General features: G+C 34.1%; 1 protein-coding gene across 17 annotated transcripts in view; it reads left to right on the top strand.

The window, feature by feature from the left end:
- FAM172A (family with sequence similarity 172 member A) overlaps positions 1–13,319 on the top strand; it is a 372,757-nt gene that overhangs the window by 162,431 nt on the left and 197,007 nt on the right. For all 17 annotated transcript variants that reach the window (XM_043514568.1, XM_038403039.2, XM_038403038.2 and 14 more), the window contains one exon: positions 7,500–7,718. In XM_043514568.1, the coding sequence (XP_043370503.1) occupies positions 7,500–7,718 (219 nt within the window). The remainder of the gene's footprint in view (positions 1–7,499; positions 7,719–13,319) is intronic.

Raw genomic sequence — 13,319 nt, 5'->3', positions numbered from 1 at the left:
AACTGAATTTGGACATGAGAACTCAAATTCTAAAGTGATGTGCACCTTCAAAATACCTTAGATAGTTAGGAAGGATCCAGAAACTCTTTCATTTTAATCTCAGCTCTGCTACTACTTTTTGTGTAACTTTCAGAAAGTCACTTAACCTCCCTAGTTTAGTTTCCTTGTCTGTAAAATAGATCTAATGATACTCAATACTCATCTGTATCTTGTGCGGATTAGTTACTGTTCTGTTCTGTTATGTATTGCTTTGAAAATGTAAAGTGCTAAGTACTATGTACCCTTTCCATTAAAATCTTGATGGAGGTAGTTCTCTCAAGGTGAAATTCACAGCTGCACAGAGGTCTTATGCAAGATCTTGCACTCCACTGAAGCCCTATAATCTTTATGGAAAGGAGAAAGGGAAATAGTTGCATGGAGGAGGGCATAAGGCCTGTGAAATATGGGCTCCCCACACAGAGGGAACACACACCAGATCCAAATAAGATGGCATGGAGAGGGCTGTGGGTTCTAGCCAACTGAGTAACTCCATGAATTCAGAGAACCACAGGTTCGCATATAAAGAATAAGGAGGGGGGGAGCAAGTATTCCAGCCTGCAATTGTGAGTGTGGAACGTTTGTATTGCAGCATTACAACCTGACTCGGCGTTGTTGGGCTGAATTCTGTTCCATTCAGCTTCCACAGAGTCCAAATTTCATATTTATGATGTGTTGATGGTACTGAAGACAGTTCTATAAGAAACAGTGTTTGATCAAGGAAATAATTATTTTAGATTAATTCACATTGAGTTAAGCATGTGTTGTAGAAATTTGGAAATTTCTCAGCTGTTTTACTTTCCATTGGAAATTGTATACTCTAAAATATGGTGAAATTAGGCAGTGATTGAAAAGGCACTGAAACTCCATATTAGGAGTGGTGCACACAGTAGATCTCCATGAAGTTTGTGGGCATTCAGAAGAATAAAATACTCAAAATATATAGAAAAGGCTTTGGTATGTCCAATTTTTTGTTTTGGAGTGCACATCGTACAATAGTTAGGGTGGCAATGCTTACAAATAAAGGCATTTGGGTCACTGGTTATGGATAGAAGCAAACTACAACATATTGCTTCTAGAGTTACCTACCTTATAAGTCATGTGTGTTCTGAGAATGAGAGGTGTAAAACTTTTCAAAAGTAGATTCAAAATACAATAAGTATGTGGTTTTTAATCTTGAACATTGTGATATTATTGATTTGTTTCATATAGTTGCATTAACACCAGGTTAGCAAATAACAAAGGAAAACGTTAACTGAATGATGTATACTTACTAACATAAAGGTAGTGTATGGTAAAATAAGATGAATAAAATTCTTGATGAAACTAGGTATGGACCAAATACAATAAAGATTTAGAAGGCAGTAGTCACAAAAAGAAATTTAAGGTTTATTGTTTATAGTTCTAATATCTATTAAAAGTTAGTAACACAGCAGGTGACTATGGGTAAGTGTAAAGTGAATGTTTTGAAATAAATAGCAGTTGGGTGACCTGGGATGACAGGGCTCTAGACAAGGGTATGTGTTTGTCAATATAGCCTACATGTTTTACAGACTCCTCAGGGAACAGGGGAAGATACAATTTCACCTTTTCTGTGCCAAAACATTTTAATTATATCTTCTTCCAAGTACAGCGGTTCAGTAACCAAGGAGCTGACATTGATGCATGTGTTGATAAAGCTGCAAACATTCAAAATGAGATTAACAAAGATTTTGAGGAAAGGGTGACAGCTAATTTTGCACAGTATTCTGCATCTAATTCAGGTCAGTGTAATGATAGAATATTTTATAACTCTTGTGTCATCCAAAGGGACTTTTATGATGTTTTGGTTTTGTATTTGTGTTTATGAAAAGTAAAGTTCTAACATATCTTTCAAACAAGTTATAACTTTTTATTGAACATCAATTTGTTGTATCCATAAGCATTTTGAAAGAAGAAAACTAGCATTTAGAAGTAATTTTATACATAATCAACCTTCATCAGATAATTGTGTACTTTTGTCTAATTCACTTTGAAAATACTAACTTCAAGATGTGTAACAGAATCAAACCAAATATTACAGAACCCAGTAATATTGCTTGGTACATGGAAGAAGATCGATCAGAGAAAGTAATATTAAGTGTATTTAAATAATCAAACTGTAGTTTCTTTATGTTGTGTGAAACCTTTTGAGAACATCTCAGTGTATTTCTGTTCTATTCTCCTCCTCATTTGAAGGCAGCTGACATTCTTCTTTCACTTTTCTTTTTGTTTGTGAAATTTTCTTTTTTTTATCCACTCACTTCTCCATCTGCTTTCACTTTTGTTTGCTTGGCCCGTCTCTCATCCCAACTTGATAATGAGGAATGCGGTGTGACCCTGACCTCTATCAGCCCATGCATGACCTTCTGACTCTCCCACATAACCTTTGACCTTCTCTTTGACAGCTTGATTAATTACCCTGTGTTATGATTTATGAGTGAGTGCTATGTAAAAATAATAGACAACAGGTGGTCCTCTAAAAACTTTTTGTGGCATGTTTTCTTTTCCTGCCTAACTTGATGAGGTATTTTAAGTTGGGAACTTACTGGGACAATGTAGGTTTGGCAGTACCACAGCATTTTTAGACACTTGGACACAGCCCTGGAATCCAGGGAGCTAAGAGTTGAGGTGTAGCTGGGATGAAAATATTACAAAGTGTTAGCAGGGTGCAGTTGCCAAAATGCACATTGGGTCGAAACACAAAACGGAGTCAACTGACATTTCAGGCTTTTCAGTCTCAGGTCACGTCTTGAGAAAATTACTCAAATAATGGAGGGGGCATTTTTCAAGCTGAGCTGCATCTCCAACAGCTATGTTTACTTTAACACTTCACTAGTGACTTCTGATTGGTTGTCATGACCTCATCCCACTGTTGCACCTAGGATGTTGTAACAGTGACATATATGTACCCTTCTCATGAAAAGATGGGAAATAAACAGAACATACATCTTTTAAAAAGATGAATGGACATTGCTATGTCCATTTTAACCATGGGCAGATTTAGTTTACAGACCTAAACACTTTGAGTTGCATTTCCCTTGAGGATTAGCTCTGATCTTGTTGCAAACAGTCTAAATAGAATTCTGAACTTGAAAAATCAGATTGATAAAGCTTAGGGAAATGATCTCTTATAGATCCTTACTTACAGACCAAAAAGATAGTTACATAGGTCAAGGGATTCCACTCTAGCCCCTGACCTCTCTGGTCACATATGGCATCCCATTTTGGTGGATTAATATGCAGGGCTGAATGCTTTCAGCTCATTATTCATTTAGCCAGCCACAAGAGGTTTGAAAAGACTCAGAATTTACCTCAAATATTTTAGATTGGCTTTGACCTTACTATTGCTGACTAACAGGGCAAATTAACTTGGATATAACTTCAGTTTCAAACATCTTGTGTAAAATTCCAATAAAGGACAAAAGTATCATCCCATTTCATACTGCTGTATTTTAGTGACTAGTGAACTTCTGTATCTATATGATTTTTATTGCTAAGCTTTCTTATTTATGATTTTTTGTGCTTTCCAACAGCTGTCTGCTTTCCCATTAGTAATCATCTGTTGGATAAATGATAAGTGAGCTATTATATATTTGTCACTCTATTTATAGACTTGAAACTAAAGCTTGCATGCCGTGCTCTTTTACAATTCTTAAACCTCAGGGAGCAGTTAGTTGTATGGACTATGAGTTCTTAACTTACCTTTCTGAAGCAATAGTTTTGGGGAAATACCTATTACTATGCTGGCAATTTAAGCCTACCTTCTTTACTCTGATAGAGAAACTACAATTACATCCATTGAACTAAAGGATGAAGTTTACTTTTATCAATATCTGTCTTGATTATCACATCTAGTAACAGATGTACTATGTAAACAAACTTGGAGTTAATTAACTACAACACAACATATTTCTTCTCTCAGAGATGTTAGTACATTAGGATTATTTTGTAACAATCAGTTGAAGAACTGTGGGGATTATTCTGTTTTGAGACAGAAAAAAATTATACCAATCTAATTACAAATGCTTAAAATATAGCAGTTTACAAAGTATAACTTTGTAGTGTAAAATAACTTTGCAACAGCAGAGCAGTTTCTCCATTTGTACACAGGAGTTATATGGAAAAAAGCTACTTCGATGTTATACATATGAATAAGATATCTAACTTTTTACGAATGAACACAGCCTTAAGAAATTCTCCTAGAAACATGTATGTATTTAATGAAAGACTTCATCATGTCAAATTTTTTAATAACACTACATATGCATCTAGGCTGAAAGCGAGATTAGTGTTTGCCTCTCTATTGATATTACAGTGAATGTGGGTTACACTTCTCAACAGGCTTTTTATAGAATATAATTTTAAATAGTAGTTGTCCATTTTTGTTAGAGCCATATTAATGATTTGTGATAAACTCTACTGTGTATTATTAGTAGTTGGTAAAGAATATTTTCAGTTTTTTAAACTATATTTGTTCAATTCTGCATTGACGTCACCTTGTGTAACCCCATGGATATGTACAAGTTAGTGGACCATTTAGCTCTTTGTCTCTACTTACAATTTTCTGATTGCACTTTTTGTTTTAAATTTTAATAAGTGCATATCTTTATGAAGTTTGATACTGCAAATGTGTGCTACTTATATAATTTTTCCAGACATTGATGGAGCCTAAGAAACACATTGTTTTCATAGGTCAGCAGCATGAGGGAGGCCTTTTACTTAAAGATGAGGATTCACTTTTGATGAAGTAGGTTTGTAAGGTGTAGTATAGCCTGATAGAGGTTAAATTCTGGTGCAATTATAGATGCTACAATGTATATCCATATTGTTTCATATGAGTCAGTATATTATGTTAGCTCAAATTCTCTTGTTGATGCCATTGTTTGTCTTACAACTTGGGTTGAAGTGATTATGAAAGAAAAATAGAAAACGGAATGAAAGCATTTAACTTCTGATAAACAAAACAATATTAAAATCTTTTTATAACAGTAAGTGTTGAGACTTGTTTGGCAGATTATGCTCAGACTTAATTATTATAATGTTGCTCTAAGGAAAAGGCTGTTTGAAAAAGTAAAAAAAAAATTAAAAATGTAAAGGGAGACATGTTATGCTGTTTAAAATCTAACTGATAAAAATCCTTTAATTGATTTATGTAGTAGTGAATTTAAAAATGGAATAATTTTTCATGTCTTGATGTCTCTGTAAAAAATTGACATTGTGTCCTCATAAAATTGGACAAATGACTCATGTAATTTTCAGTTACATAATCAATAACTTAGACAAATTCTGCTTCTTTGAAGATTTATGTGTCTGTTTTGTGGCCAGATTTTAGTGGACATAGAGTTTCAAATTTCAGTAACACATAAAACCACAATGAATACATGAATTTTGTATTTGGCTTTGTATAGAAAGCAAAAAGAATCAATACACAGAATGTCTGCACTCAAAATGAACAGATCAAGAAGATGGACAACAAACTAAAGCATTCTACACTGCAGGCTACAATCACCAGAGTACTTTTGTTTTGAAAACTTCATCATTTCTTCCTACCATTTAGCATAGCACAAAAAGTGTACTTTCATACAACTCTCCTAATTCACTAATATTTTTACATAGGTTAACTAAAGCACTACTCTGTTTTGTGGTGTGTGTGTTGTAGATTTATAAACTTAAATTCATTTTTAAAAGTTGAAAAAAGTATTTAATAATAGTACAGAATTCCTTCTTTCTAGTCATAATAATAAAATGTTGTAATTTATTTATTATTATAATATTCAGTCATGGGATAGCTGCATTTCAGAGCTTCATAGTGGTTTGGTTTTTGTTGATTTTTCTGCAGGTTTTTTTGGGTTGTTTTTTTTTTTTTAGTTCAATTCACTCAGAAGAGAGGGCAGGGGAGAAACATGACAGGAGACCACTTATTTATGGTACAGAATCTAGTGAGGAGGCAATTTTCTCTTTGGCCTATGGTGACCTTTTTTGACTATGTTCCTTAAACCAGAGACAGTGTACTGAATGCTTCTATTTCACCCTGTATAGCAGAGTGCAGCAGTGTCCTTTAACTTAGTTTTGGTGGGAGGAGAAGTTATAGCAGAAATTTGAGAAGGGCGTGAAAAGTTGTACAGGCACAAGGAAAAGGGGTAGGAACTTCCTTCAAATGTGATTTTAATAACTAGTCGAGTGTGTCCAACTGTAGAAAATCACCAAGTGACAATCTGTCTACCTGACAGTGATCACAATGCGTTACAAGTTTTTTGAATAGCTATACAGATTAGAATAAAGCAAGACCAAATAAAGTATCTTTTGTTGGTGTAGATTTGGTTTACTTTGGTCAGCTAGGTATGTAGACTTGTTTGATCTTCTCACTTGGCCTGAATGTAAAATTAAAGTTTAACTAAAAAGGCAGAAATAATGTTGTTTTGATAGGTAATTAATACAAAATATGTATTATTTATTATTATAGAGTTTTTTTTAATTAGAGTGTTTTATGTTTAATTGGAGCTCATTCTGTTAACTGTTTGTCCTTTTCTCTTCCCTCCCCCCTTTTAAAATACTTTTATTCACAGAAATGTTACTATATTTCATTGATTGTCAGTATTTTAAACCTATTTTTACATTACATAAAAACAAATAGCTTTTTCATTGAGAATTTATTTCTCTTACATAAATGTGTGTATTCTTCAACAGTTCCATTTCTTGAGGCACAAAAATATAGCACAGAAGTTTAAAATCATAATATCATACACAGCATAGTTTTTCTCTGGGTTTGCAGAATACAATACATAACTTAATCCCAAAGAAGTTTCAGTACAGTTTTAAAGTGGTACTTAAGTCATTCTACCCTAACAGAGTTGACTTGTAAGCGGTATTGCTGAATTAGTGTTGATATTGATTCATGGTTACTGTCACTATCAGTTTGTGCATCGTATGCTGGTGGTCAGCTAGACAAAAGGTTGTTACTATTTTAAGCTGTGCTGAATAGTTTCCAGAGATTTTATTTGAAAAATATCCATTCTATTGTAAAAGTTTTATTAACTGAACATACACTTTGTTAGTCATTATGTAGTGTTCTTATAATAATGTTTTGTTTTTTAGTTCTAGTAGCTTTCTGATAAAATCATATAAAGTAACATGTAGTTATGAATATAAAGCTAACACCAATACATTTTGAAAATTGTTTTTAAAAGGTGAAACAGGCAGGTCATGTGAATATAGATGTAGAGATATATGTATCCACACACAGATACACATATAAACATATTTCCCCTTAGTTACAGAAATGAAACCCTTCAAATTTCTTAAAATATTACTATTAAATAATATACTTTTGTCCAATATGAAATCACTATAATATATTTTATAAAGAACAATAAAATAAATTGAAAGCAATTTCCAGATTTAAATCCTTCTGTTAATCTTTTATTTTGTCTTTTCTGAAACAGGAAGGCTATGGAGTAATAGTACTGAATCCCAATGAGAACTATATTGAAGTGGAAAAGACAAAAGTCCAAGTACAGCTGTCCTCTGATAGCTCAGATGAACCTGCAGAAAAGAGAGAGAGAAAAGATAAAATCCAAAAAGAAACAAAGAAGCGACGTGACTTCTACGAAAAGTATCGGAACCCGCAAAAAGAAAAAGAAACTCTGCAGTTGTATATTAGAGTAAGTTTGCCCTTATACTAAATTATGTGCTGAAGTATTTTATATTTAGTATACATATTTACATTAATAATGGCTATTTTTTAAAAAAAATATAGATACACTACTCACTTATGTCTTAAAGAGTTCATTTAAAGTGAATGACTGTTGTATTGATATTTTTTGTCATGTATTGAATGGGAAGTTTTGGAAGAGGTGCAAATATTGCTTTCTGTTTTCAAAGAGGAACTTCAAGCCCCGAAAGAACATATTATGTGTTACAAACACTGATTTAAAGAAGACTTTGTAAAATGTTTTATAAGTAGATGTATACATAAGAAACACCTAATACAGCTTTGGTAACATATTAGCTACACAACATGTCGTGCATGTATTTACAGCATTATGTTGTGTTCTTATACTTGGGAGGCAGTAGTTATAGCCTAATAATATTTAATATATTACCTGCTGAATTAATAATGTATTGTGCAAAATACTGGTGTTCATCTTGTGTGGTAGCAGTTTTACCCTATAATGTATTGTTTTCATATGAGCAGCCGTCCATTGTATTTCCGCTAAGCTTCTGAAGGCAGATAAAGGGAGAGAGTTATTAATATCTTAATAAATATTTAAGCTAGAATAGTTCAAGAATGGTGTAATGAGGAAACTCTGTCCCTTGCTCTTTTCTTACTCTTTTCTTACTCAGTGAACCTTTGCACTTTGTAATGCTAGCAGCATGGGATCGTTATAACTGTGCTACCCAAGGATTTCTAATTCTGCAGGGGGCACAAACAATATTATTTGCACTTTGACACATTCTCCTTCATATACATACTGTGTATTATGCATTCTAGACAGAGTCATGCAATTTTCAAGGCACTTATTATGAAAGTTAGCATTTTTATTCAAAGTTAAAACATGTCAGAAATGCCACAGTACGGTTAAAACAGTAAGAATTTGCCATTCTCGTGTGAAATAGAGAAACATGTAACAAAATAGATGTTAGAATAATTTTAATTTTTAACATAACAGTGATTTATAGCTTTACTGCCTAGTTAAAAATTTCACACACGTGGCTTGTGACAATCATTAACAAACATAGAAAGGTATACCTTTTCAGGAAATAAACTCTTTTCCTGAGTGTAGAAACAATAAGAACCTTGTACATGGAAAGTGACCAGAAGGGCACTGTTTTTTATGAACTGTACCAATCTGCCGACCAGCCAATCCCAGCCTTTGAGAGAGGCAGCCTTATTCATGAAAAGGCAGCATACACTGGTTAGGCCAGTTATCAGGCCTTACCCCAGCAATCCAGTTCTGGTATTAGGGACTAACATTAGTTTTTAATGACAGTGATTCTTTCACATTTTCTTTCCTGTCTATGGTATCTTTCTACTTGTGGCTATTTTGCCTAATAGAACACACATAGTGGTTTCATGAAGCCCTAAGAATATGTAAAATGCAAGTTTTTGCACTGTTCTCTTTATCCAATGAAGACTTATTTCAAAGTTGAGTACTGAAATTCCCTTTTTTTTTAAAGCATGGAAAGTAACAGCAGAAGTCTTCATATGCAGTGTACATTGTGGGCCCAGTTCTGTGCCTACTGAATTCACTGGGAGCAGGATAGACCAAAAGTATGCAAACGTCACCTGATGGTGTGGGCTCTGAAATCTGAAAGATTACTTCACATTTTCGTCAATAGGCACCAATGCAGAGTCTTGTGAAATGAGGTTTGAATTGTTAAATGCCTAGACAAAATTTCAATTCACTTGCCTACCAGCCTCGAAAGAAAACTGAACGATCATTAGCAATAAAGAGCACCATTTATTCTATGGGATTTGGGGACCTCTAAAAGACTATAAAGTGGTGATGTACTTCTACAGCACATATCAAAACATTTTTACAAACCTTAATTAAGCCTTATATCACCCATGTAAGGCAGGTAAGCATTGTTATATCTATTTTGCCATTGGGTAAACTGTCACAGAGAGAGGAGAGATCCAAGATTAGTAAAGAAATAAGATTTTCTCACACTAGGCATGGTAAATAAGTTTACTGAAGTACAAACAGGTGTAAAAAGAAAAGAGACCTATCTGTTGTTGAAGGAAAATTTGTTTATGCCAAATACATTGGCAAAATTGATGAACTTTTAGTTATTGGGAATAAACATCAGTTATGATCTCTGGGTCACTTAGACCAGTGGCTTTCAACCTTTTTTCATTTATGGACCCCTAAAAAATTTCAAAGGTAGGTGTGTACGCCTTTTGAAATCTTAAACACAGTCTTGGGATGCACTGTGGACCACAGGTTGAAAACTACTATTCTATGGTGCTAACAACCTTTCGTGGACCCCTTAGACGTAGTTTGTGGACCCCCAGGGGTCTGCAGGCCACAGATTGAAAACCACTGGCTTAGACCTACAGTGGCCTGATGAATAAGTGTTGATTGAACAAATTAAAGCTGTCTCTGAGTGGATGATTTAATTTACATAACCAGTATTTCTAAGATTTGGAAAAAAATTAACTTTGTTATTTCAGCTAGTTTCTTTCCCCACTTCTTTTTAAAATGAACATTTCCTTCAAGTATTTTCTAATTTTTATTTCAAATAATGTAAATGTGCAAGATATACGGTTATAAGTAAAAACAGAGACCGAAACATTTAAGGTTATCATTTAAAAGTATAAAATATTTTACTTACCAGATGAATACAGATAGAATGACTAACCAGCAGATTGTGCACTACATTAAGAGTAGAGCATTAGAGATCAAAGTACTTATTGTTTCATGCTGTAAGTTTCCTTAACTATGAAATAATGTACTTGCTGGCATACATTATAGCTTGTTAAGGGGATTGATTTGGTGTGGGCAATAAAGATCATGTCAGACATTATGGCAGGAAAACCTACTTAATATGTTTTGTAATAAGAATTTTTTGTTCTTGAAAACATCTGCCAACTGAATTCAAGAGTGTAGACAGAAAATGTCATCAATTTAGTAATGATCCTATAAATTTAGTTTCTTTTTCAGCAACAGAAACCAAAGCAAAAACTCCCTGATGATCAGCATTGACTATAATACTTTTTAAAATGATGAAACAAAGACATTTTACTTTCATATAATGTGTTAATTAATGCATAGTGAATTTTAATATTCTTACTGATCAGATTTTAATAAGCATATTGCCAACAGATCATTTTTTAAAAGCATCTGTTTTTTAATGTGTTGGATTGAAAATTGAGTCAAGTAGCTAAATATGTACGTACATACATTTAAAAAACATATTTCCACCCCCTGCGTATAGAATTAGTATTTTACTTAGACCACCAGAGGCTGCTGCTGTACATATCGGCTAATGCTTCCCCCAGAATATTAGTACCCCAGCTTTCGTTAATTGCTGAGCTAAACTCAGAATGTGTTGCATTCTAGCACAGCCTTTACCTATACAAATGGAATATAGGCTTAAATGTAACATTATCATTTCCTCCATCTCCCACTCCCTGCAGATTTCTATACTGAAAGTGTCTGTTCTGTGTTGAAAGACACTCATCAATGTAAATCAGTAGTCGGCCCATGCTAAATATCATACCCAACATAAGTACATATGCTGCCATGGATCATTAAACATAATTATAGGATACATGGTGCACATACATACCTTTCACAACAATATTACAATTTGTAGTAGTATTCTGTATTAATGATCCATCAATTAAATGATGCTTTGATGTAGCTTATTCTTTATTCATTATTTAGTATTTTTCTCCTTTTCTTTAAGAGTTTAAACTGACAAATATTCCATAATCTGTCAAACTATATTACCAAAGGAAGTAATGTATGTGTTTGGTAAATTTAAGCAAACTGATTTTTTTTTCCATGGGCCTGGACAAATAAAATAATATATACCAATATTTAGAATAAAAGTGGAAAAAGACAGCAACTTTATTAATATAAAGTAAACACTTCAATCACTACAAATGAATGCCAGCAGGCAGGAAACCCTTGCAGGTAATTGGGAAAGGGCATGCTATTGCTGCTCATTGTTCTATAAGAATGGCACAACACCCCACCAGCCACAAAGACATAGGTGCTTGTGAATACTGATATTTAAATGGCCAAAATCTTTTACTGCGGAATCGGGCCCTTTTGTGAACAAACTCTCGTCAGTCCCTACTGGCTATATTAATTTCTTCTCTGTGGAAGGAAGGAAGGCCCTGATCCGGTGAAGCACGTAATTATGTGTGTAGCTTTAGGCACATGAATAGACCTATGAAAATCAATAATGTGTCTTTCATCACAGACTACTCATGAGCCTAAAGTTGCATAGATGCTTAACTGCTTTCCTAGAATCATTGAATATCAGGGTTGGAAGGGACCTCAAGAGGTCATCTAGTCCAACCCCATACTCAAAGCAGGACCAATCCCAAATTTTTGCCCCTGATCCCTAAATGGCCCCCTCAAGGATTGAACTCTCAATCCTGGGTTTAGCAGGCCAATGCTCAAACCACTGAGCTATCCCTCCCTAGATCGGGGTCTGAATCCCTCTGGCTCCCAGTCTTTATCAGGTATAAGAAGCAAGAAACACCATTCACTTATGTGGCCTGAAACACTGTCTGCCAGGATGAGTAAGCCAAAAACCTGGTATCTTTAAAAATTATAGGAAAAGATATATTATTGCAGTGCAGTAATGGACAACAGTTACAAGTGGAGAACATCTAATGCTCAGTGCAAAACTAACTTTATCCCAGCAGAAGAGAGACAATCACATGCAAGCTCAGGCAATCAACTCCTGAGAGGTCAAGTGACTTGGCCAAGCTTACAAAAGTCTGTGGCAGAGCTAAGGCCCAGATCGCCTATCATTCCTCTTTTATAAATGCTTATTTTTAGTGGTTTTTACTTCATGTAAAAGTGTGTGATTTTGGGGGAGGGGGAGCGTATTTTTAAAACAAATTAGATTAGTGATACTATATTTAAAATTTAAAGCCCAAATACTCCCCTCCACTTCAGTGAACCATCTGCTACTTCTACGGGACAGCAAAGCCTCTCAGTGAAAGGATTAGGAAGAAACGGAGTATAAACTGTTGAAGTGTCTTTGTCCTTAGGTCAACCATTTAGGAACGTTAGGCCTAAAGAGTTTAAAAGAAGAAAAAAAGTATGTGAGTGTACAGACACAGATAGCTTTCAGAATCCTACAATAACTTCTGTGTAACTGAAAAAGTTCATAGCAGTTCATTCTGTAGATACCAAGTTTATAAATACATTAAATAAATACTTAATCAAATTTTATATTTTAAAAATTTAATAGTATTAAATCATATATAAATTGGCTGTTTTTGCACATTCCATATCTATTGAAATTATACTTTTTAATAAATATTGATATAGTAAGGGCTCGTTCCTACAGTGTGTCTTGCATCTACTAATCTAGAATAGTTGCATTGGTCCTTTTTTCCCTGAGCAAGAGGGAGATCAGAAAAGCAAATTATCACAGGAGGAAGATTTTGCATCTCTTGAGAGTGATACTGACTCCTTATTCTGCAGTACCCTCTCTTTTGTTCTGCATTTCACAAGTGCAGCTAATCAAAGAAGAGGAATAAATCAGGGCCATCCAGCTTTCCTGGCTATCAA

This window comes from Dermochelys coriacea, chromosome 5 (assembly GCF_009764565.3).
Source record: "Dermochelys coriacea isolate rDerCor1 chromosome 5, rDerCor1.pri.v4, whole genome shotgun sequence".
Lineage (NCBI taxonomy): Eukaryota > Metazoa > Chordata > Testudines > Dermochelyidae > Dermochelys > Dermochelys coriacea.
The sequence above is the reverse complement of the archived record's forward strand: the minus strand, read 5'-3'. Positions and strand labels throughout refer to the sequence as shown.